At 39.4% G+C, this 25,259-nt stretch overlaps 1 protein-coding gene across 5 annotated transcripts in view; it reads right to left on the minus strand.

Moving 5' to 3' along the window:
* SCUBE1 (signal peptide, CUB domain and EGF like domain containing 1) overlaps positions 1-25,259 on the minus strand; it is a 209,482-nt gene that overhangs the window by 62,665 nt on the left and 121,558 nt on the right. For all 5 annotated transcript variants that reach the window (XM_062634872.1, XM_062634870.1, XM_062634869.1 and 2 more), the window contains one exon: positions 12,596-12,712. In XM_062634872.1, coding sequence (XP_062490856.1) covers positions 12,596-12,712 — 117 coding nt within the window. The remainder of the gene's footprint in view (positions 1-12,595; positions 12,713-25,259) is intronic.

Genomic DNA, 25,259 nt, shown 5'->3' on the forward strand with positions numbered 1-25,259 from the left:
ACTGCGGCCTCAGCAGAGAGGCTATAGGAGCCAGATCTTAATGTTTTCTTCTTTAATTCACATTTAGGTAGTTATTTTGAAAATGTTTTTGTAGGTACCTGGGAGCTTGTGCTCACGTCTGACTTCCTGGTTTTACCCATCTCTTCTAAAACACGCAGCTCTTTTGATAAACTGGACTTGACCACTGGTCTTCATCAGATACTCAGCTTTTCCTCTCTAAATCCTAATCTTTATGAGTTTTTTTAGGGACACAGGTGGTCTTGCATCTTGCTTAAGTCCCACCAAAACAAAAATAAGCTCAGAACTGCCTGTGTTATTTAATATTCCCAGTCACTCTTATCAAATAAACTTAGAAAATTTCCTTTGCATCTTCTTCATTCAACTACAAGTCTACCTGTTATCTCTGCAGCATAGTACACGTAATGTGGTTGATTCATGTGCCAAAGAATTCCCCATAGAATCATTTACTGGGTTGCACTAGAACACAATCTTCATGATGCTTTCCAAAGAGGTTTCAAAGTGTGTGTTCTCAGAAACTCTTGCTAGTACTGAAGCACTGAACAGGATCACTGTTTTCACGACAGAAGTCCTGACTTTTTTCTCATTTAGTGGTGGTTTTGTTACTTTTTTCTTTGGTTAGGCATCTGGATCTACTGTTTCATAGTCCTAAATCACCCACTAGCTGCCTTTGGTTACTTCATTGGCGCAAATGCCTCTATTTTCTCAATCATATGGGTTTTGTGAGAAGAAGAGGAATATTAGGAAACAAAAGCAACATGGAGATCCTTTGCTGCTGTTGCTGCAACATCTACCCAGAAAAACTGCTGGCTTCCATAAATCACATAAGCAGTTTTGAGTCACACAAATCCGCATTTACGAAGAAGCTATCTGCCTGTTTCCTGAAAACAGCATGGGATCTCATGATGCTTAAGTATGCAGCAGCTTGGAAAATGGTCAGAACTTGTTGCCAGAAAGCAATTTAAAGAAAATTCAGCTATTTTAATTGACCATTTAATTGCACATTTAATCTGTGCATCATACATATATGGAAAATTACTATTTTTATTCCTCCTAAAAGCATTAGTCTAGTTGCTGTAGAATCCAAATTTTCATTACCATCGTTCTTCATACCAGTCTCATGTTAATTGATTTATTTAGGTGCTGACTTCTCATGAAAGGCAAAGATGTTCCTCTGTCCATTCTCCATTCTGTGCCACAGAATTTTTACGCATGCAAAGATATGAGGTTTGAGGGTTTGTTTTGTTTTGGTTTTCTTGTTTCTTAGGATAAAAGACAGACCTCAGCCATAAGATTTGCATTTGCCTTGTATTCAGCATGGAGAGGAAAAGGTATTTTTTGTTTTGATTCATTACTGTAGCAGCTTGTGATTATGCCTTGACATGCTTGACAGGTTGGCCAATACCAACCTCATGAGGCCTCACCAAGCCAATTGCGAGGCCCTAAACCTGGGTCAGAGCAATCCCAGGCACAGCTACAGGTTGGGCAGAGAAGAGATTCAGAGCAGCCCTGCAGAGAAGGACTTGGGGGGTATTGGTCGATGAGAAAATGAACATGAGCTGGCTTCAGTGTGCACTCACAGCCCAGAAAGCCAGCTGTATCCTGGGCTGCATCAAAAGGAGCGCGACCAGCAGGTCAAAGGAGGTGATCCTGCCCCTCTACTCTGCTCTCGTGAGACCTCACCTGGAGTATTGTGTGCAGTTCTGGTGTCCTCAGCATAAAAAGGACATGGAACTGTTGGAACAAGTCCAGAGGAGGGCCATGAGGATGATCAGGGGACTGGAGCACCTCCCGTATGAACACAGGCTGAGGAAGTTGGGGCTGTTCAGCCTGGAGAAGAGAAGGCTGCGTGGAGACCTCATAGCAGCCTTCCAGTATCTGAAGGGGGCCTATAGGGATGGTGGGGAGGGACTCTTCATTAGGGACTGTAGTGACAGGACAAGGGGTAATGGGTTAAAACTTAAACAGGGGAAGTTTAGGTTGGATAAAAGGAAGTTCTTTACTGTAAGGGTGGTGAGGCACTGCTACAGGTTGCCCAAAGAAGTGGTAAATGCTCCATCCCTGCCAGGGTCCAAGGCTGGGTTAGAGAGAGCCTTGGGTAACATGGTCTAATGTGGGGAGTCTCTGCCCATGGCAGGGGCGTTGGAACTAGATGAGCTTAAGGTCCTTTTCAACCCAAACCATTCTATGATTCTATATCTGATCTCTTCTATTTTCTGATAGCTCTTTGTTTATATGTACAGAGAAGCAAACTCAAACAATGTTTATATTTAAACATGCACTTACTTCTAGTTACAAACACTGGAAGAGTAAGCTGTAGCCTAAAAGCAGAGTCATGTAAGGGGTCTGATGGAAGTACAGTTGCTATATAATGGATTATGAAAACTAGATCTTGATTTGAGTATTGGGAAGTTTACTCTTGGTTTAAGTTGACGAGAAACATGGAGAAATCCATAAGGGAGAAAGAACAGCTCAAAACAAACCACTTCAGTAAACACTCAAGGGTTGTTAAAAGACAATGCACAACTAATGTCTAAAATGCTATCCCGACTCCAGACAGCTTGTGGGCTGGCTCTGACAACAGGCTATAGCCTGCTGTTGATAAAAATCAAGGAAGTCTGATTCCTCTGGAGTAGGAGGTTTTTCTGAGGGAGTGACACAGAAGGTGGAAGGAAACCAGAGAGGGACTGGAATTTCATCTTGCATTGGCTTTCACATGTGATTGGAGAACACAGGCCTCTTTGCACCATTTTTCTTATATTTTGTTTTTATTGTTGAGATATGAAGAGTCACTTTTTTCCTCACTCGTCAGACTCTGAAGAGAACTGGAATTCGTAACCCAGTTCAGAGGTATTTTCAAGGGAAGTGGATACCTTATAGGCTGGGATTAGACTATTTGGATGTGCTTATGAGCATATTACTGTGATAGGATATGAATTCAGAGGGTGCCAGCTGTTCCACGTTATTCCCAATGCACATATCTGTAAGCTTGTGCAAATAGGAGGTAGCTAAGCCAAATGATCAGGAATTACCAAGGCTGATGTGCTTATTTTTCCTTGGGGCCACCTATTCTTCTGACCATATCCTAAAAATGGGACACTGTGGGATTCCTGAGAGAAGAAAAAGACACAAGGTCCAAAATCAAAGTTGATGCCCACTGAGAGGTGATGCACACAAGAGAGGACAAACATTCTAATTCAGTATCCATAGCAGGGCAATACAGGCCTTGCGGATCAAAGAAGAGTAACAGAAGGTTCAAGCTATACAAAGGCCTGAGGATGACAACCTCTATTTTAAAAATGAAATAGTAATTGTCAATGCCTTTTTTTTTTCTGAGGTTCTTGAATTGAAATTGCATAACAACTCAATTTCCTGAAATGTCTAAGAAATTTTCCCCTAAGAAGTCTGAAGTGTATCTGGCTGATCACCTAAAAAACTTGCATCACATACCACTCCCAGGAATCATGGTTAAAATGTTTTGTCTGCTTGGGTTAGTTGCTTCACAGAGGGTTTAAGCACTCAGTGTATCTCAGTCTCTTTCCATATGCAATGTTTTGCATTTTTTTCCAGTGGAGATACCAAAATAGAAAATTAAAGCCTATTGACAGTAATCCTGTCTTTCCCTCAGTTACTTCTGACAGACTCTAAGGAACATGCATACTAGTGCTCTGGGATATCCCAGAGCAATCCAACCCAGATAGCTTTATTTATCCACAGCAAGCAAAGAGAAGCTACTTATTAGCTCAAATGAAAAGCTGCTCTCACTAGTCACCACTGTACCTTTGGCTGAGAGTAAGGCTAAGGGACCATTTTCCACGTGCTACTTTCCAAACCAAACTATGAATATAAGGCACCGTATCAGCAGAATGTTAACAGAATTTTATGTGCTGGACATCAAATTACTCTGACATCAAGCAGCAATGGTATCAACCAGTATTAAAAGAGGGAGTACAACTTCTCTATTAACTACATATATTATCATACTGTACACTACATATATTATGACACATAAGTAAATAGCTATTTCAGGTGCTGCAGTTATCAAAGGAAATGTAATCAGAAGGGAAAGCAGGAAGCAGCAGGTCTCTGCCCCTTCTGGCTTTGCCAGACATCCTCTTCAAAAAAAACCACTGCTGCTTGTAATCTTGTGACTGACATTTATGCTGGCATTTGCAGGTACCACAGCAGCCTGACTGCAGTGGAGGTGATGACTGCCAGCAAGTTACTTCATTTGAGTTTATTTTTTTGCACCATTTGCTTTTTTTTTGGGGGGGGGGGGGGGGGGGGGCGGGCTTTTTCTTGTTTGTTTTTTGTTTTTTGTTGAGGGAGAGCACTGGAAAATGTTAATGGCTTGCTATGGATAATGGCTCATATTAACAGAATCGTTAGGGTTGGAAGGGACCTTTGGAGATCATCCAGTCCAACACCCTGCCAAGGCAGGGCCACCCAGAGCAGGTTACACAAGAACACATCCAGGTCTCCAGAGAGAGAGATTCCACAAGCCCCCTGGGCAGCCTGTTCAGTGCTCTGCCACCCTCAATATAAAGAAGTTCTTCCTCATGTTGAGGAAGATATGCTTATGTTAGAATCATAGAATCATAGAATCGTTAGGGTTGGAAAGGACCTTAAGATCATCTAGTTCCAACCCCCCTGACATGGGCAGGGACACCTCACGCTAAAACATATCACCCAAGGCCTCGTCCAGCCTGGCCTTGAACACCGCCAGGGATGGAGCATTCACAACCTCCCTGGGCAACCTATTCCAGTGTCTCACCACCCTAACAGGAAAGAATTTCCTTCTTATATCCAATCTAAACTTCCCCTGTTTAAGTTTTAACCAGTTACCCCTTGTCCTGTCACTACAGTCCCTAATGAAGAGTCCCTCTCCAGCATCCCTATAGGCCCCCTTCAGATACTGGAAGGCTGCTATGAGGTCTCCATGCAGCCTTCTCTTCTCCAGGCTGAAAAGCCCCAACTTTCTCAGCCTATCTTCATATGGGAGGTGCTCCAGTCCCCTGATCATCCTCATGGCCCTTCTCTGGCCTTGTTCCAACAGTTCCATGTCCTTTTTATGTTCCTCAAAACCTGCATGTGTCTAATGTTAGGAAGCTGAACTGACCTCTTCACATGTGTTAAAAAACCCTCATGTTGCTAGAGAAAGGTGAGCTGGAAAAAGCTCTTTTTGTATGACTCAGGACCTGTTCTAGTAGCAATACAATACCTATTGACACTAATGCTGTGTAATGTAGAGTAGGCACCAATATTCCTTTCACTGTAGAAAGTATCACAGATATCACACTAAAGGATAATGGTAATAGGAGATGCATAGAAAGTAGACTGCAGATCTCAAGTAGGAGTAGTCAGGCAGTTATGAACAGATTTGCCTCTGTAAGTGACCTCTAGAAGTTTAAACTCTTGAGGAGAAGATTTAAATTCATTCTAATTAAAAATGCTGAGGTATGTGAATGAATTCAAGAGGGAACATTATTCCAGCTTTACAGCACAGTATCTTAGTGATTCTAAACGCAATATGTTCCTCAGAGTTATGCAGAAGCTAAATATCTAAATACTGTGGCTGCGCACCTTCAAATGGAAGTTACGCACTTCAACAGGGAACTTAGATGACCTTTCAGCATGTTATTTTAGTGATCTCTAATGGTCCTTATACATTTATGAAAAAGTCATGGCGGTCTCAGATGGAAACCTAAGAATTTTCTGTGGCAACCTAACTGAGGGAAAATTTGTACTTGGGTGACTACCTTCAAGGAGGTCTCTTTATAGCTAAAGAAGAAAACTAGAGCAGTGCCCAAGCCAAAAAATAAAGAAGTTCATTCACATGAATTCATTTCTGCCTGTCTTGAATTTGCCTCTTAGGTGAGACAAATCTTAGTTCAGAAGACCTCCTCCAAACCTACAGACTTGAACCTAAAGGCACTGAGATACCTACACGATGTGAAAAGGTATGGTTATATGTGCCACTACAGTTCTATCAGCCCCAGTGTAAGCTTGGCTTATACATATATTTTACAATATATTGTAAATATATTTGCAGAAGATATTTTACTGGGAAACTACTGGGCATGTAAAACAAAGTCAAGTTGATCATATTAATCAGACAAAATCTGAGTTCTTTATAGGTAATTACTCCTACTGCAAAAACTTCTCCATTTAGGCAATCAGTGAAAAAAATACACCACTCTGAAATTTACCTAATCAAACACAGTCAAACAAAGGTAGCATCACAACTCAAGCAGGCTCATAGTTGATATACCAGATTAACAACCTCATCTTAGTAATAATAAACAATAAGAATAACCTGCAACTCCTTCTGGTGTTCCTTTCTAAAAAAACAGGAAACATTTTCAGTTTCATATGAATTGATCAGGACTGACAAGATGCAATTCTAAAAGCTTTAGTCAATTTAATCCAATTTAGAGAAAAAAAAAAAACTAAAACAAATTTTAAGTAATTTGGGCTAATGGAATGATGGAGGAAATCATAACTGTTCACAGATATTCCGTAGCCAGGAAATGAAGCCAAATTGGCCAGCTAAACTGTTCATTGTAAGCTTTTCACTTAGGATTAGTGTGTTCTGAATGAAAAGGGAGAAAAGCCTTTGACATCTGAGTTATATTCTCATACAAAACTGATGTTAAGCATTTATTTAAACATTTAATTTAATGAAAACTTTCATTTAACGTTTAACAAAACACGACATATCTTGCTTCATTGAAACTCATTCCGTAACAAACAAAGTCCTTACAGAAACAATTCCATTTTTAAAATTTCATTCACTTTCAGGGTTTCACTTTTTTGTATCCAAAACCAATTTAAAATGCATTTTCCTGCTGGAATAGGCTGCAGTTAAGAAGGATAAAAAGAGCAATTACTATGTCAACCTAATAAAGGCAATGCAAAAATACCCTTTCATTTAAATAAACTCTGATTCAGTCCTTTGACTGAAATTGCTCATTATTCTCTATGCTCCTGTTCTTTTATGGATTGCTTAATGATAAGGAAGGTTACAGAGTTCAGATACTGGACAAACCATTCACAGCTAAGGCATTTCTGATGCTCCTACTGCAGCACAGTCAAGTATTTAAGCATGTAAGTGCCACATTTCTTTGCTACATCTGAATGCAAAAGGATGGGGGCCTGTTTCAAGGAAGTAGAGAGCACACCACATTACTGAGTAACCATGACAATGAGACAGCAGGAAGAAGAAATGTTTGCCTAAACAGCATCCAGTCACATAACCCCAGTGTAACACTGCTGTAGTTAAACAATATGCTGGAGGGCTAAGAAGGGCTTTCTTAGCGTTGCACAGTAGATAAAATGCCCCATCTCTAGAGGGAGATGTGCAGGAACCATTCTGTTTCCTAAGTATATGTCCATGAGATCAGCTGGGCTTGGCAAAGATCTATTTGTACACATGAATTAATACGGCTGTATTTAACCCCAGCTGGTGGCAGATTATCAATGTAACATCATATTGCTAATAAAACCACTGTCATTCTAGTGCAGCTGAGTGCCTACCTCCCCAAGATCCCACTGTCAAGCTTACCTGTGAAAATGATGCAAAATAGGAAGTTAGCTATACAAAATAATACACGCCTTGCTATTACAAAACATTTATGGGGCACTGCAAAGTTAGGCAGCACTTTACAGATGTTTATAGAAAAGCCATATTTGAGATGTGGCTTTTGCTCCATAACCATTAGAAATCCAGTTACGCATCTCTTCTCCTGCTTAAAACTGGTATTTGCTCTGCCATTTGACCCCAGGTGTTCAGCAAGTGCTGCGCCCTGCACAGTTCCTCTGGCTCTATGTGTACAGTGCTGGGAAGCTGTATTATTCTGGGACAGTTTCTTTGTTAAATTGCTGAGGCAGAGATGGAGCACATCAGACACATGGTCGCACATTCTGCACCATACCAGAAGCCAGTAGCCCTTCCTCTTGCTCTAATCCACTTCTTAAGAGAACCCACAAAGAAAGCGCCTGTCTCTCTCCAATGTCTTTTGCAGTTATTCCCAGTTCCCCTCTGCTCTAAGAAGAAGAATGCTGCCTTGCTCAGCTTGTCTTCCATCCTTCTGTAGCTGCCCTTGGGCAGACCAGCCATTTATTGTTTGATCCAGTTTGGCAGCTGGGTTTAAACAATTGTCAGAATCTGTGCTGAGTCTAATCTACTCTGACTTCACTCCTCTTGAGCCCCACAAGTTTTTTGCATATGAGTCTTCTGGTTCATCAGCTATGTTAAGTTGTATTTAATTCAATTAAAATGCTGAACTGATCAAGCTTCTCACTGAGGGCAGATTACAGCTGGACTCATGAAAAGGATACTCAGCAGGAAGGGTGCACAGAAATCAACAAGCAAGGGAGCTAGGAACCACAGAACCCCTGATATGCACAATATAGGGGATATTAAAAAGTGGGTAGGAGGCAATGAGCAATAAACATCCCAGCCCACTATGTCTTTTAATCCTTTGGCTTCCCTTCTGTCTGCACTAGCTGACTTCTGTGGGATGACTGGTTAGGTATTTAAGAAAATGAATGACACTGTTTTGTCATGTGTAGAACAACAATTGCAAGCATCAAATGAACTCGGCACCAAGCTGGGATCACCCAGTTACAATGGTGGGAGAAATTAAACAGCATTAATTAGATGGAACTCTTTCTGCCTGGGATATGTCTCATCTCTTAGCTGACAAAAGCTTCTGTGGTTTGGCTTATTCAGAGCCAAGTTGATAGGAAAGCTGAAGGGAAAAAAGGAGCATTGTCCATTGTCCGCCAACCCAGCTGAAGGAAGATTTGAGTTTGAGACTGTCTTCTAAAGAACAGGAAAAGCTTGATGAATTTTTATCCCAGACACCACTAATACATCTGAAGGTCCCTCTAATTAGACCACAGGCAGCACTTTCACTCCTGGGTCACTGAGATCAGGTAAATAATACATGTAAGGGAGAAAGAATCAGAGAGAGAAAAGATTTTTTCAGCTTCCAGAAACCAAAACAATCTTTTGCTACAGTAGAATTCCTACTGGCTCTGCAGCTACCTCTATGTAGTCCATGCTAAAACTTTCTCCACAGTATTTTTTTTCCTATCTTATTGACATCTGATATAAACCAGACTGCACTCCACATGAACAAAAGGACCTTGATTCTTCAAGGTACAATAAACTCTCATTTCCCACTGAGCCTGTGAATGAGGTTGACATCCCAAACTGCTGAAGGTAGGTCCCTTGTATGACTTGGAAATTGCTTTCCTGCAGCTTCTCTGTTCTTTGAAACATTGAGAAAGGGCCAGGAGAAATATCAGAGCTTCAGTCATGACTCAGTTCTGTACTCTGTGATTTGAATCCATCCAGGCTTTTATGACAGAACTATAGAATATGAATATTGCAAACAAAGTGTAGGACAATTAGTTACATTTAATAGGCTTTATTTGCTGTCATTTGGCAAATAAAGCATGTTTACATATACTCTTTCTTAAAGAAATGCCTTTCCTTCTGTACATATACCTGCCTTTTTCTATATTAAGCAGTTAATGAAATTCAAACTACTAAACAAAAAACTGTGAACATTTTGGACAGTAAACTCCTTTTCCCACTGTATGTCTATACAATGCCCAAACCAGACGAGTCCTGATTTTTTAATAGAATTTTTGTTATTAAAAAAAATATTTATATTTCTTTGATTTAAAACAAAATAGTCTTTAGTTTACCCGATTCCCTTCTAAAAAATAAGGAAGAAAAGTAGCAATAGATTTCCATAAAATACCAGTATGATAGAATTGTGCTACTGAGGAAGTCACCTACAGGTAAACTAGAATTACATATTAATACATTACACAATGTGTACCTTGGAGTACTCAAAAGTTCAGATGCTTCTTTGAGTCATATTTAAGCCTCTTGAATCTAAGCAACTACATAATTTCAAATAGTAGCTGCACTATGCAAAATGTCTTAGAGAGGAAGATGCCAAAACGAACTGAAAAATCATAGACTTTCCAGTAAAAACATTCTTTTTGGTCAACATTATTTGCTATATTCAACCTAAACATATTAATCGTTTTGGTCAACCCACAATTTCATTTTTTGGTTAATATATCAATTATCTCTCAGCTTTTCTTACATGCCCTGTCTCTCTACTTTCCTTTAATAAATAATGGCATATCTTTCTTCTGTATTTAGAAATATAACCTTAAAATGATGCTTCTATGAAAAACATCACTTGGAGATCCTGTGACACTTGATGGACTTGAAAACTTTGCCCAAGAAAGTGTGACAGCTGCATGATCCCTGAAGATGCTTTAAAGGGCATCCAATAGATAAATCTAGTGCTCTTACCACACAGATGTAATGTTACAGCTAGAGGCAACAATGAACTATATATACAAGAAATTCTAGACCGGTCAAATAAATGACAGTAAAGAAAAAAAAAGCAGTGGAGAAAACTTGAGCTGATAATTCTTTTGTTTCCTATAGAACTCAGAGCAAGGAATATGCACACACTGGATTTTCCCACCCCAGCCTTTTCCAGGGTTTACCTACAAGCAACAGGAGCAGAGAAGGCATCAATTTCCTTTCACCAAAATGCTCACTTTTGCACCCAGAAGATGTAAATCTTAGAGAGCAGTCTGGACTAAGAGCTGCCTGTCTGTGAAAGCTATGGAAGAAGCTTCACTGGTCAGCTAAAGTGCAGGGTCGTTTGTACACAGATTTAAATGGGAAGTTACTTTAGCTTCCGGGAAGCAGAATCTAGCCCAGAAATCTCACAGTGCAATACATTAAAGAAAAATTATTAATTATAGTTGAATTAAATGCGAAACATATATTTTACCATTTTATGATGATAAGTATTTCCTAAAATGTCAATAAAGGTTAACAAGAAATGGCGTGGTTGATTTGTTAAACCATGCAAGTTAATTTCCAGTTGCTGCTTACTTTAAGAAAGTGAGAAAGAATCTGCAGTACCATAAAAGTACAGATTCTGCTTCTTGTCTTTTCTTCTCATAAAAAAGAGGAAAAGAAAAAAAATGTGAAAGAGCTTAGAGCTAGGGTAGTTGATTTGAGAATCAGTTGAATATTCTTTTTGTCTGTAGCACTAATTATGGACTTGATTATTACATAAATATTGTTTCATATTAGTTCTATGGTCAAAGGTCTAAATTTAGAATCAATCTTTTTTTTTAATGATGCAGCTTCTATAATAAACACTATGATCGAGTCTAGGTGTATGTTACAGTATTAAAATGCCTTCTTTTTAAGCACTCGTCGGAATCACTGTAACTGGTCTGCTATGGCTTAGCCTGTCTGTCTGTAAAAACGAAGATTTATTTTTGTGTGGCTTGAACTGAACTGACTGATTTTTGATGTGTGCTCACCCTTAGCTATTAACATTGTGTGCAATCGCAGTTCAAATGTTTTATTTTCAAATAAACAGGCAAATGGACTGTTATTTCTATAAATACTAACAGGATCATGCCCAAGCGCTGGGATTTTTCAGCCTGGAGCAAGAGGAAACCACACATTTTCTGTTTATTTTTGTGGGTTTTACTATTTTAAGCAACTTCAAACTCTGGACTGAAAATATTCTGACATTTCTGGTTAATTTGAAGGAAAAAAGTCCCAGTAGTTTCTTAGCAAGTTAGGTCAACTTAGACCAAGTCACTGAGTGATAAAAAATTATTCTCTGTGACAACAATGTATGCAATGTCCTCCTGGATGTCCATCACCATGTCTCTTGCAACGGAGCCCCAAAGAAATACATAGGAAGCTGGGAAAATGGTTGATGGAGGGCCTGGTCCTACTAGCATGTATCCAAATCTACTCATGTGCCACTAAGTGTGATTCTGCAGGGTTATTTGAGAACCGTTCCTGCCTCCTTAACTGAGAACAGAGGTTGACAGTGATATCAGATGCTCTTTTCTCTCTTCCCTGACCTCAGTTTTAACACACAAAGGACAAAATGCCAAGGTTTTTGTGCTGTCTTTGGAACAGTAAAATCTGAGCATCAGTTTAGACCTGTGCACTAGTAAATACTGTTCTGGTTTTCCTTTGCAGCTGGCTACTTGTGTTTTGAAGGGACAGAAATGGAAAATTGCCTGGGTTTTTCTGAGCAATACCTCTGCATCCTTTGCTTGACCTAACTTAATAGTAACCAGCTGATTATCTGCAGGCAACAAAGTACTGGTTGAGAATAGTAAATTGCTTTTTGAACAGGCAAATTCAGACACCATTAGATGACTGAAGTTTTACAAGGGTAGCAGACTGTCCTTTGAAACTGGAGGCTTTTTGCATCCAGAGTTGTTCCTCTAAATCTCTGGTCATCTTGAAACAGCTTGACCTCTATATCTCATTTCTTCGCAGTTATAAAACCCTCTAATAAATTGAGAGAAAAAATGATTTAAATGGGTAAACACAGAAAAAGTAGGTAAGGAGAAAGCTAACGAACTCAACTGCAATTCCTATGCCAGTATTGCCTTAACTTAAAAGTATTGATTAAATAACTGAATATTTACATCTTGTACTGGAATCACTGAAGGCAAATGATGCATTGCAAAGCAAACAGAGGCTGACCTTTGCACGTTTTCCCATCAGGCTGCAGGGTAAATCCAACTGGGCAACTGCATCGTACCCCTGTCGCGGTATCCTTGCAAGTCCGATCACAGCCTCCATTATTGACAGCACATGTTTCTGCAGAATGAAAGAGAAAGAGAGAGAGAGAGAGGGAGAAAGGGAGTGTAATGAAATGTTCTGGGGGAGGGGAGAGGCACCGACACTTTGGGGCAATATTACAACATTACGAAAGCAATCTAAGTTTAAGCAAGCCAACTGAAGCAAGCTCTCAAGGTCATCAGGCCCCATGTACTGGTTTTGACTGGTAAATCATTTCCACAAGTCATGATTTCTTTCTCCCCAGCCCACCCCCCCCCCCCCCCAGCTGGTGTTTTTATTTATTATATTTTAGTTAGTGCTTTTGAACTCTCTTAGACAATAGGATGGGTTATTACATATGAAACAAGTTTAAAAAGAAAAAAAAAGCGATCCTGCCTTTAAAAGCAGAACCAAACATTCAGTCTGTTTTGTATCAATGTCTAGCTGAGGCTTTTTAAGGTTCATTTACTTAAAATGATGTCGTAGGCATAATGAACTTTAAAAAGCAGTAGAAAGCAAAGCAGAGTGCTAGACTTGGAACTGAGAATTTAAAATCCTTAGTTAAGAAAGAGTTAATGGAAAATGAACTACATATATCACTTTGACAAGAATCTACATGCCCAATCTGTTCTTACTGAACTACAAGCAAAAGGCATCTGGGTTTTGTCCACTTAAAGCTTTTTGCAAATTGAAAGGAGTTTGGAGTGGGTGGGAGGGCATAATTGAGGTCACTGAACCCATTCCAAGCTGTGTCATTGAAATTTCCCAGTGCTTGTAGTATGTAGAAGGGTGGCTGGGCAAACACAGGCAAGAGAAAGCTGCAATACTTCTAAGCTTTTACAACAGTGGGCAATGGCTATTAGGTACCACCACATTAAAAAAAATCTTCAACTTCATTACAGAAAAAGCAAAAAACCCTCCCTCATTGCCATTATTTTCTGTTACTTGTGTGTGCACATGCGCACACTGTACACATCCATACACACACATACCCACACACACATCCATAAAGTAGATAAAAGGCAAGTGAAATGATTAACTTTGCTTTGATCCGGAGAATAGAGTGGATGTAAGGATGCCAATTTAGCATGTCAGTCTGAACTGTGCATTTATCTGAAAAGTATTTACTTCAGAGAGCAAGTCCTTTTAATAGTATCTTTTTCACTTGCTCTGTCTTTGATTAAATTAAAATACTTCCCTGCCCCCCCAAGACTGCCATTATTCTACTCAGCTCACCTCATTCTGGCTTTCCCTAAAGAAGCTTTGTCATTACTTACTCAGATTTACAGACTCCTATTGCTGAATATTCACAGCCTGTGTCACAATTGTACCCTGTGGACAGGGTCTGACAATAAGCTATAGGATATGCTAATCGGGAATTGCCTTAGAACAGTACATTGATCAAAAATTATTTACACAGAATAGAAAAGGCTTTCTCTTTCAATTGACTAGTACTGAAAGATTTTATTTTAAAGTAGCCTCTGCTAATGCCCTCAAGGTGAACTCAGACTGGCTCTTTGGAGGGGCATCACTGCTTTGAAATAAGAGAATAAAAGTGTAACTGTTATTCTTGTTTTCTTTCGCACTAGCACAGACCTCTACATCAGTTGTGGAATAAACTGTTGGCACTTACGAACAAACCAAAAGCAAGGGGTTGGGGCACACATATATTAACAGCATGTGACAAAACTCTGCCATTCATATATATTCACACATGTTCTAATAGATAGATTTTTAGCGCTTTTTTATGCCATGTGTGCTATGTAATAACATCACGCAGAAAAAGCAATCAGTTATATTTGCATATAACTGCCAGCAGCTACAGCTAACAAACGGATTGACATGCTTTCTGGAACAGCTTTCTGCAAATGGAGCTGAGTCTGCGACTCCTTAGTTTCAGGGGGAATTCTTGCTCACCTTAGCTACGACTTGCAGGACCTGAACCTAACTGTTTAAGTAATATACTTCTGATTTTCATTTACTTCTCCATGAAGGCCTATTTCATAGACTTAGAGGCTGAAACTGCTGCTTGAAGAATTCTTCTGTAAATGACACTGTTAGCATTTCATTTGTGTGTGAATATGTGTGTCCTCACAGGCCAATGTATCAAACGATTTTATGTTTCAAAGAAGGAAAAAAGTTTCAGGTCATTTAAAACTTTTTTATCAGGACACAGTTTAATGGTAGGTTGATTTGCCATGAATAAAAAGAGTTAAGGTTAAAAAACAGGAAAAAGTGATGAAGTTGGGCATGGCACTGCAAAGTGCAGTAAATCTTACATCAGCAGATTAACTTTGGCATATGAAGAGTCCTTTATTGCAGTTCATCAACACAAGATGAACATAAGCAGTAATATTTCTGCTTTCTGGATGACATCCAGTGAAAATGAATAGACACAACAATTTTTTTTTCCCATGGCATGGATGACTGGATCTATAGGGTAAGGGTCATTCAGTGAACAAGAGTTATTTCTGTGTATAAATAGAGCGAATCAAGCCAGCTTTTCTTATTTTCACAGAGATTTAGTAACACAAACCAAAAAGGATAAATACCCTTCAACTTTCCTGGTGCCTCTAATACACGCCAAACCCTAAAAGAATGAAGATCCAAGCAAGCAAGAGAACATCTGACAGTACCTCTAATGTTTTGGATAATTGGAGAGATGTATTAACAAAATTCCTTAAATTCAAGGTCATGAGAAAACACTGGTAAAGGAAAGCGAATTTGTACAGCAGAATGTGGGAAAGAGGTATTGTGAGCTACATCAAATAGAATAGCTGAGGCCTATATATAACATAAACCGAAGCATGTCACCACCTGTGTTTCTATTAGGAATTACTTCAACTCATTCTTCACCTCCCTACTATCAAACTTTAGTATATATTTGAAAGACAAATACAAATTTTAGGTCTCAAAGAGCAGAAGTAAATTACTTATTTCATGCTGGAGAATCTATACTTATATGGAAGGGAAAGAATGGATGCTCAAAGTGTGGATCAGATCTTCATGATGGTATTGATCCTACAGACCATTTTCCATTGTTTTGTTTGGTTTTGGTTTTTTTTCCTGTGAAAGGCAACCTCAGCTTATTTATTATTTTTTTTTCTTCCATTTCACACTTTTTGCCACAATTTTTGTCCTGATGAGGGAGCAGAACAAAAACTGGAAGACACAAAGCAGTGTCATATAACTGACATTTACATTCCTTTCAAATTATGATAAAGCTCATCGCTTCAATTCATTAGACTTTATTGTGAATTTAAAGTGATGTTTGCAGCCACATTTACAGCCTTATTAAATTCGCACCAGAAACCTCAGACAGAAAGAGGGATCTAACAAAAAGGACATCCCTCCAGTCTGGGACAGCTTACATTGTGTTTCTACACTGTGAACAATTCTGGAACAACGTCTCATGAATCTGTGCCCTCGGTCTATAGACAAGAAGTAATGAAAATCATTACCAACATGCTATACCTATGATTTCTCAATTAGGATATTTATTACTAAAGCAGAATCTACACCAGGTGGCAATGGAGTCCGGTCACTTTCTTAAAAAGACTTCTGACAGCAGACAGGATTTATTTGGCTTTGGATGCTATTAAATGCCTGAAACTCTGAACATGTGCCATGGGTTAGGAATATTTCTGAAAAACTAAATTTCAGCTTATTTTATAAAACAGGTAAACACAACTGTTCAAAAGGTAAGCTTCTATTCAGATCTGTTGTTTTTGGTTTTTTTTTTTTAAGGTGGCAAATGATATCATAAAGCCATTGAAAAACTGCCTTGAAGACAGGCGCCTCTAAAATCTGCCTCCATTTTTTTGTGATTTCATTTGATCTCTATGATCAAAAGAACATGGTGTTATTTTAAGGGTATTAATCAAAGTAAGGCAAATCTTGGAATCTTTATTATTCACTTTGGCAGCCTGGGTCAACTTGAGTGATACCTAAACCAATGTTTTAGGAACTGAGATATGGTGCAAAGCAGAACAAACTTATACAGGTCTATGGGACTAGAAGAGATACATCTGAAGATCATACAGTAATATATGCGTCAGTGAGGTCATTCTCTATAATCTTTGGTAAGTCATGAGGACATGGTAGGGTTCCTGATGACTGGACAAGGTAAACATCAAAAACGCAAGAGGAGAGATCTGGGCAACTTACCTGCCAGCCAGTCTCACATCAGGCCCCCCCATGTTTATGGAGGAAACCATCCTGGAAGCCATTTGAAAGCACACGAAAGACAAGAAGACGATTGGGAATGGCTAGCATCAACTTGCTGAGGGCAAATCATGCCTGATTAACCTGACTGCCTTCTACAATGACATTACTTATACTATGGGTAAGGGGAGAGGTGTGGATGCTTTTCACCTTAAGTTTAGCACATGCTTTGACATCGTCTTCCATAATACCCTTATGGCCACAGTGGTGAGAGATAGACTGGATAAGTGGATAATACAGGGAATGGAAGATTAGCTGGACAGTTGAACTCAAAGGATTGAATAAGTGGTACAAAGTCCAACTGGCAGTCTGTCACCAGAGCTATCCCTCAGCCTCAGCTGGTGGTATTAAGGTCAGTACTGCCCAATTTCTCTAACAAACAATGGCACCCTCTGCAAATCTGTGGATGATACCAAACTGGAAGTGTGATCAATACACCAGAGAGCCAGGCTGCTACTCAGAGAGGCCTTAACAGGTTGGAAGAAAAGGCCTGAGGGGAACATTAATGACCTTCAATGAAGGCAATCCCAAGTCCTGTGTATGGGATGGAATATTCCCATACAAAAGAACAGGCTTTGAACTGACTGGCTAGAAAGCAGTGTAGAGAAAAGCCTGGAGTCACTGGTGGACAAGCTGAATGGAAATCATAAGTATTTCCCTAAGGCAAAGAAGACCAGCAGCATCCCGGCTTACATTAGTCAAAGTACAACCAGAATATCAAGAGAAGTGACCCTATCCCTCTATTTGATCCTTGGAGTAACAATATCTGGAGTGCCGTGTCCATTTCTGGGCACTCCAGTGCAAGAAAGACATGGACATACTTTTTACAGGGATAAGAGAATTTCGTCTTTTCTATCTTAAATTCCTTTAGATTAACATAAAACGCAACAAGATTTATAGAAAAAAAGCATTATATAACAGACAGGTTATGTCTCTGTTTTGCCTTAACCTCAGTCAGTCACTTTAGATTGGCTGTAATTATGATCTACTTGAAAACTTAATCACATAAGCTCTGGAACGTTTGCATATACCTGCACTTACATGCAGAACTCTCCTTTCCCGGTCTCCTGCTAAAATACTAGTCAACCTGCTAAAATACTAGGTGTACTGTTCCAAGTGATAAAAATAACATAACATAAATTTTCAAATTATTATCTTAAAAGATAAAAAAAGATTAAAAAACCCTAAAGATGTTCTACAGGGGTATAAGGAAAGAAATGGACAAGTAAGAAAGTGATTGATTATATTTTATAAGAAGACTTAAACAAAAATAAGCTTCTTTGGGTGGTAGGCAAGAAATTGATTTCAGAAAGATACAAGCACCCTCTTTACACTGTAAGGGTGTAATCCTGCTCATCACACAAGAAGGCTGAGCAGGTGGCAGTCACAAAGAGCCCTCAGGAAAAGATGTTGAATATAACATAGGCTTGTACTATTATTGTCTAAAAGCAAAAATGCCATTTTGCGGTCACTGTGCCATTGTGCTGTATACTGCTGCTGTGTTGACCTGTGCTGCTGCATCGTGAGCAAGACAGAAGACAGATGAGTGCTATGTGGACCTCTGCATGATGGAGGGTGATCTTCATGTTACGCCCAGAATGTATAAAAAGTATAGAAATATTGCACTAGTGATCAATGTCACTTTCCTTTGTCTGATCAACACATATCCCTGTCATGAAAAGCCTTTAAGCCACAAGGCATGAAAGCAAGAGCAGACTATCTAGCATCAAGGTACTTTCTTTGGAGATACAGAGAACTGATTCTCTGATGTTTTCTGTTACCCAGCATGGCAGTCTGCAGTCAGTAGGATCCAGAAAGCCCTATTTGGTTTCCAGCTCTTGATCACAACACAATGACTGGAAAGAGCAAAGAACAACTGTAAATGAAAGAGCTATTTTTAATAATGTGTGTATAAACATGCAAAGAAGCCTTAACAGAAGACCAAAAGCAGCCAGTGGTCGTGAAAACAAAAGAATTCATATACAGCCTCAAGTGAAAATGAAAAAGGAAGCCACTTAACTCATCACCTACATTCAATTGAGTCTTGCAGCAGCTGCTGTCTTGATCTCTGTCTTGTAGAAAAAGCATGAGAGGAACACTTAATGGCACCTTTTCCAACAGAAAAAAATGTTCCTGTAATAAATGGAATGAAAAAATTCTGTATGGCTAATGCCATATCCTCTGAATCAGAGAGGAAGGTTGGACTGACCTCCTGTCTTAAGGCCTTGTGCAGAGGAAAAGGACAATAAAGGCAACAAAGATTAGGTTTGGTCATATCTTCAAGTTTATGACATTAGATTCCAAAGAGTGAAATCCGTATGCTGCAAATGTGCATGTGCCCTCTTTTCTCACTAATTAACAATGATTAGTAATTGGTAACTGGTTTAAAGGCAATTGCTCTTGGAAACATGGAAAAGCAGGTTTGAGCTGATTCTCAAATTTAAAAGGCTGTTGAGGTGTTTAATGTTCTCTAAAGACACAAATCTGGGCAGTGTCTGTCTCTAGGACATAAAGGAGAAGAAATGACTGCAGTCCCAAAAACAAAGAATGTTTTCTAAGTTTGCCACATATCTGTAAACCATTTAGGTTGACATGGTAAGCAGTAAGTACAGCTGAAAGGAAGACATGAAAGGGGAAAAACGCTTTTTTGCCCTGCTTACTTCCTATGATTTGCCAAATGATAACACTGACCATAGGGCAAGTTAAAGCAAACCATCAATTCAACTGCCTTTCATTTGGAATTCATTTGCAGTACCCTAAAGCTCACTGAGGTCAGCAGAAATAGGCTGGTTGGGCTTTACTTCCAAAACCTATGCCACATTAGAGAAACTTATTTTGAGCCAATTTTTATGCTGGCCAAAGAGCAATTCATGATGGAGCAGTCTGCAGCTGTGAATTTAAAGTAGCTGAGATCCTATCAGTAGGTCATAGCACAAGCAAAGTTATCATACCTATAATTAGTGTAATCCTGTCTACTTTTACACTTGGTCTACATTTTGCACAAGATCTGACCACAGTATCTTATGCTCAGAGTAACTGTCTTAAATTTAGGGCTCAGCCACATGAATGAGTCAATCTTGATGTAACCAAAAGCTAAAGATTGCAAGAAGAATGGCAGGTTTGGAGCATTCACTGTTTTAGCCAGGTACATGGATTACCTTAGACCATTTTTTTCCTAATGAGATGCCTGTGAAGTAATATTGCCAGGCAACTGAAGTGGCAAAAAGGGTTAAACTATTATTAATCTCTGTTCCTCAGCAGATGTGCTGTAATTAAAAGCTATTGTAAACTGCTATGGTGTCTGAACCAGGAGATATTCTGTTTACGTATCCTGAACACATAAAAACGAGTTGCCATTCTCTCATTTGCTTTCTGTCCTGCACCAATTCCCAAGAAATTTTACAATACAACTCAGTAGAAATCAACTTGTAGAACCAGCCCCAGGTGGTGCACACAGCGTATCAGTGAGTCCTACCTTAAACTGCATGTATTTTCTAAGTAAGATTTCAAAGGGAACAGCCACTTTAAAATGGAAAAAAGTACATACCCATGATTTGGTTTATTTTGAGAAGACCTAATCCTAAATCATTAATTGCCATCATCTGTAATGACGCTTTGCATCACTGTAGTATTTTGGAGCCCTCTTAAGGACCAGCACCAGGACTCCACCGTGCCAGCTAAAATTACGTTATAGTTATGAAACAGTGATGATCCTAAGGTATTAAAGCAGTCCTATGTGAGGGTCAGATCCTGCTTGGCTGAGTGGCACTGGCTGCCTCAGCTTAAACAATGTTGATATCATTCAGTTTAATACAGAAAGTATCTGGAATCAAATTAGCCTATAACTTGTAACTCATCTCCCCTCACACCCAAAAATGCTCTTCGCTCAGTCTGGCTCAAAGGCAGTCTGTGCTGACATCTTATCTGCTTCTTTCATGCTGCTACCACAGCACAATCTCCACCAAATACAGCTCCTTCCTTACTGCAGGCATACTGGGGTTGTACATAGTACACTCCTCTTAACATTTCTGCTATATAGGAGAATCTTACAGAAATAATTCTAATTGCTAGCAGCATCACTGCTGAGGGAATACACAGTATGTGTAAGAAAGTAATGAGACAGAGAACACATGGTAAGACTGCTGCTGCCATCCATAAAAAGAATTTCACTGCAGGCGGCAGTACATGCACTATATGGCATGAGATCAGGGTACAAGGAGGGACCCAAGGGACAACGAACTCAAGGAGAAACTAAAACCACAAATAAAATATTTGAATTTTCAGTTAAGTGAGAACTATGTTATTCTCATGCAAATTATGCTCTGTGATGCTGAAAGGATAGAGAAAGAGCATTCAGAAGAGTATAATGAAAGAAACAAATAGCTGTGAACCGATGAAGGAGAAGCTGAAAGAGCTTCATATTCAGGGAACGAAAAAGGTGAGACAGAAAGGGTAACTTGCAGGATGTGGAATTCTTCCCTCCGTTATGCTTGTCTCCTCATTTCCTTGCAATTTCATGATTGGTAGAATTTTATTTGCATGAAAATAGGATGAGAATTCTGCACTGCTACATATGGAATGTGTGAAGAAACAACTAGGCGAATCTTGCACTGAATCATGAATCCATTTCAGAAAAGATCAATTTTTCTTCAGGGAACACCACATATTTAGGGAATGTTACTTGATTTGGTGTTTTATAAGCACTGAATGAGTCCAGACTGGTCCCTTAAAAATAGCAGTATTGGTTGTATTGTGGTGCTTTTTCTAAGTAGAGAAGCTGTATTAAAGAAAAACTGAAATACTCTAAACACTGTGAAGGAGCATTATCTCCTGACCTTGGACAAATCCTTTCAATTAAAATGGAAAAGCAATACAATGGAAAGTATTTGCAGGAATTCTGGATAAGGTCAGACTCTTTATCATCAGCAAAGAAATCAAGAAAAGGGATTTTTTACAGGAAATAGCACACCATTTCCAAACTCAATGAATAAAAGTGACAATAACTCAAGATGAAAGGATCTGCCCTTGGGAGAGACAGGATGCATGAATGACCTCAGGGATTCCTTCCCCATTTTCTGTAATTTCATACAGCAAAATAGAACTGACAGAAGGAGTTAAAGTGAGGTCTTGGTTTCACAGTTAGTAACCAAGTTAGAGATCCCCCTGGCAATACACCTGTTAATAATATATTTTAAATGCTTTATTGATTAAAGCACAAAAAGACTGTGATGCATACAGAGCAACACACTTGGCTTTCTGACAGTAAGCATTTCTAAGTCAGATAAATGCCATTCAGAGAAATAAAGACATATTTTAAGTAATCTGAAAGAGTCGTAGGAGGCAGTACAACAAAGCTAGGAATAGAAGTACACACTGAAAAGGTGCTCTTGGCTTAAAATGACCTTTAGTAGGCTGGAACTATGACAGAAGTTATTTGCTTTGGAAGAATACTTGAAAACAAACACTAGCTTGTCCATTTCCCAGGTCTTTGAAATAGAAAACTGGGTGTAGGATCATTTGGAAACTCTCATTCCAATATGAAAGAGACCAAAAACGAAGTCTCCAGAATCCATTTTTAATTCACATTGGAATAAAACAGCCTAAGACTTCTAAAAATTTTCTAATAGAAAGCCAGAGCTCATAATACCCTTTATTCCAATGGCTTGGTAGTTAGGCCATTACATGCCATGTTAGAAAACCAGGTCCCATTTTCTATTCTTTCATGTTTATTGAAAATGAAGAATCCCAAGCTCTTATCAGGCCATCATTTATCAATGGTGTCCCCAAGGGCAGAGCACCTTCATGAGGCAATAATGACTTAGTCTGACTTTACAGCCCAACACACAAAATTACAGTGTTTCACAGAGAGAGGCAGAAGTAAAACAAAGACTGTATACTAGAGAAATTAGGAGGTTTTTATCTGTTATTTACATACACGTTCATAGAGGGCATAGATTCTTGCAAGTTAAGACCTGACATTTTTTTTAGCTTTAAGATGACAGAGCCCCGTACCATCAGCTCTTCTCAACTCTGGAATCCCAATACTTTCCAGGTGGACTAGGAGAAAGAAGGGGAGAAGGGTGGCTGACCATATGAATGTGCGTACGGACAATGCATCTTAAGTAAGCCACCTTGCTTTCTCCTCCCAGGATTAACAATATAAAGTTCACACACTGGGTGTGTGCCCTCTGTAGTCCTTATTTTACACAAGCTACATGAAGGAGAATCCTGGTTCATCAGAAACAGGGAATGTAGAGGACTGCTCTGCTAAGAGCTACAAAATGCCCAGAAGGCTCTGTAAGGGGCAATTGCAGACGCAAGGATGGTGCTTTAGATGGCCTTTCTGCCTTGAACTCGCGGTGAGTATGTTCAGCTCACATCTGATGTTCTACCTGTTCACTAACAATCTGTCACCTGCAATGATAATCTCTGGTGGAAATAGCTATAATTAAGTACGTTCCTACCACTCAGGCAATTGGTGCTTCTAAAGGATCTGCTCCCAGACAAATAGAAGTCAAAGCATGCTAGATGTCCAGGGTGAATAGGGTAGCCTAATCCTTAGACAATTGTGGTTTAGGAAAAAAAAATTTGGCTGATTATTAAGCTCAGATGACTCAAGATATATAAAGTTGTGTATCACTTTGGTTTCAAATGGGTGAACTTAGTGTAAGGATCAGCTCTAAAGTAAGTCTCTCTATTTGATGTCACAGATGGTAAAACATTTGCCTTTGCTGCAAATGCAGTAAGTCATGACCACAAATATTGGGTTTGTTTTGTTTCATTTTTCTTAATATGGTGGGAGCAGCTCATTAAAATTCATTATAGGTACTGGGCTAAAAGTCTCCTGAAATGAAAACAGCTTTGGCCAGGACAGGATAAACACAGTTACTTTGGCTGATGTTTCTAAGTACCTTCAGGAGGCACAAGCCTGGGATGAAAAGCTGACCAGTACCCAGAGGAGGGAGTACTGGCTTGTTATGAAAGTGGACAAAGCAGAAACTGCACTTGTGATCTACCAGTCTGAACTGGCTTCAGCTATCTGGTGCAACATTTGAGATCCTTGGAGTTGAACTGATAGTGGAAGTACATTTCCTAAAGCATGCCCACATTAAAGCAAAAAAATAATAATTCTGTCCCATATGACATGCAGTGATGTTCTCTGTCCTAAGCTAATCCATGGCAGAAATGCCCAAATAGCAATTTCTACAGCTCACATCTCTAGTGATAGCTGTGGAGAGCAAATGGTCTTAGTGGACTGCGCACTTGTCCTTCCAGGTGGGTGGCTGGGTGGTCATTATAAATGGATGGAAGGCTACTAAAAATGGAAGAGGAGCCATCTGCAGAAGTCAAATTATTCTAGCCACAACAAGGGAAAATACAGAAGTAGTGAAAATACTATCTTAATTGCCGATTATGTGCCATGAGTATAGACAAACCAGAGCCCTGCATGTAAGCCACTCACGAAATCAGGGATGGAATGTAATATATGTACACATATAATATAGTCCAGCCTGGCAAAGCTGGTCCTTGTTGGTGTGATTTTCTAAATTACTTGAAGCACTTCCTATGCTACACAAACAAGCCAGGCAGAGGTAAACTATAGCAGTAACAAAGTCCAGGAGAGTTTCAATGCACTTAACAGTTTACACAAGCACTTCAACTGACAGAAAAGTAATTTGTAGCGGTCCTGGGAGCCAGCTTCAAGGAAAGAGAAGAGACTTACATCCCTGTATACATCCCTGTATCTTGAGGGAGGCTGCAAACAGCCTTAATGATGACCTGAGAAGCCGGTGTCCAATGGCAAAACCTTAAGCTGTCATGACACACAATGAATTGACCATGTCTTGTGAAGGAATGAATTTCAGGTTAGAGTCTGGGTTTCTGAAGACACGTGCAGTGATGTTATTACTGCCATTTGCACCATTATCCTGGCCTTAAACATGTAAGAGGAATTACTGCACTTCCTTGACTTCAAATGGGCTCAATGTCCTATTGTTCTTTACTACACTGAAAAGAAATTTGTAAAACTCTTGAGACAGTAAGAAACCAACCTTTTATCTTCTAGGGCCAGAGGAAGAACATTTTATTGCCCAAGTGAGCTCTTAAAAGTTTCTTTTGGAAAGAATGGAAAAGGTGGATTGAAGGTGAGGAAAATATAGCCTTTTCAGTTGTTCTGAAGTCACCTGAGCTCAAGCCCAAATGAACCTCATCCATTTGACTACTAAAGAATACAGGGACAGAAATGAAACATGGTGAGAAGTGGGTCAGCCCACCTCTTCAAAAAGTGATGATCAGAGGAGAAGAGCTAAGAAGTGCCCTGGATATAACATAATGGTTGTGTTTCTAAAGCACCTTAAGGCCT

Source organism: Pezoporus occidentalis, unplaced genomic scaffold, assembly GCF_034315485.1.
Source record: "Pezoporus occidentalis ecotype Australia unplaced genomic scaffold, CSIRO_AGI_Poc_V1 ctg44, whole genome shotgun sequence".
NCBI classification, from domain to species: Eukaryota; Metazoa; Chordata; class Aves; order Psittaciformes; family Psittacidae; genus Pezoporus; species Pezoporus occidentalis.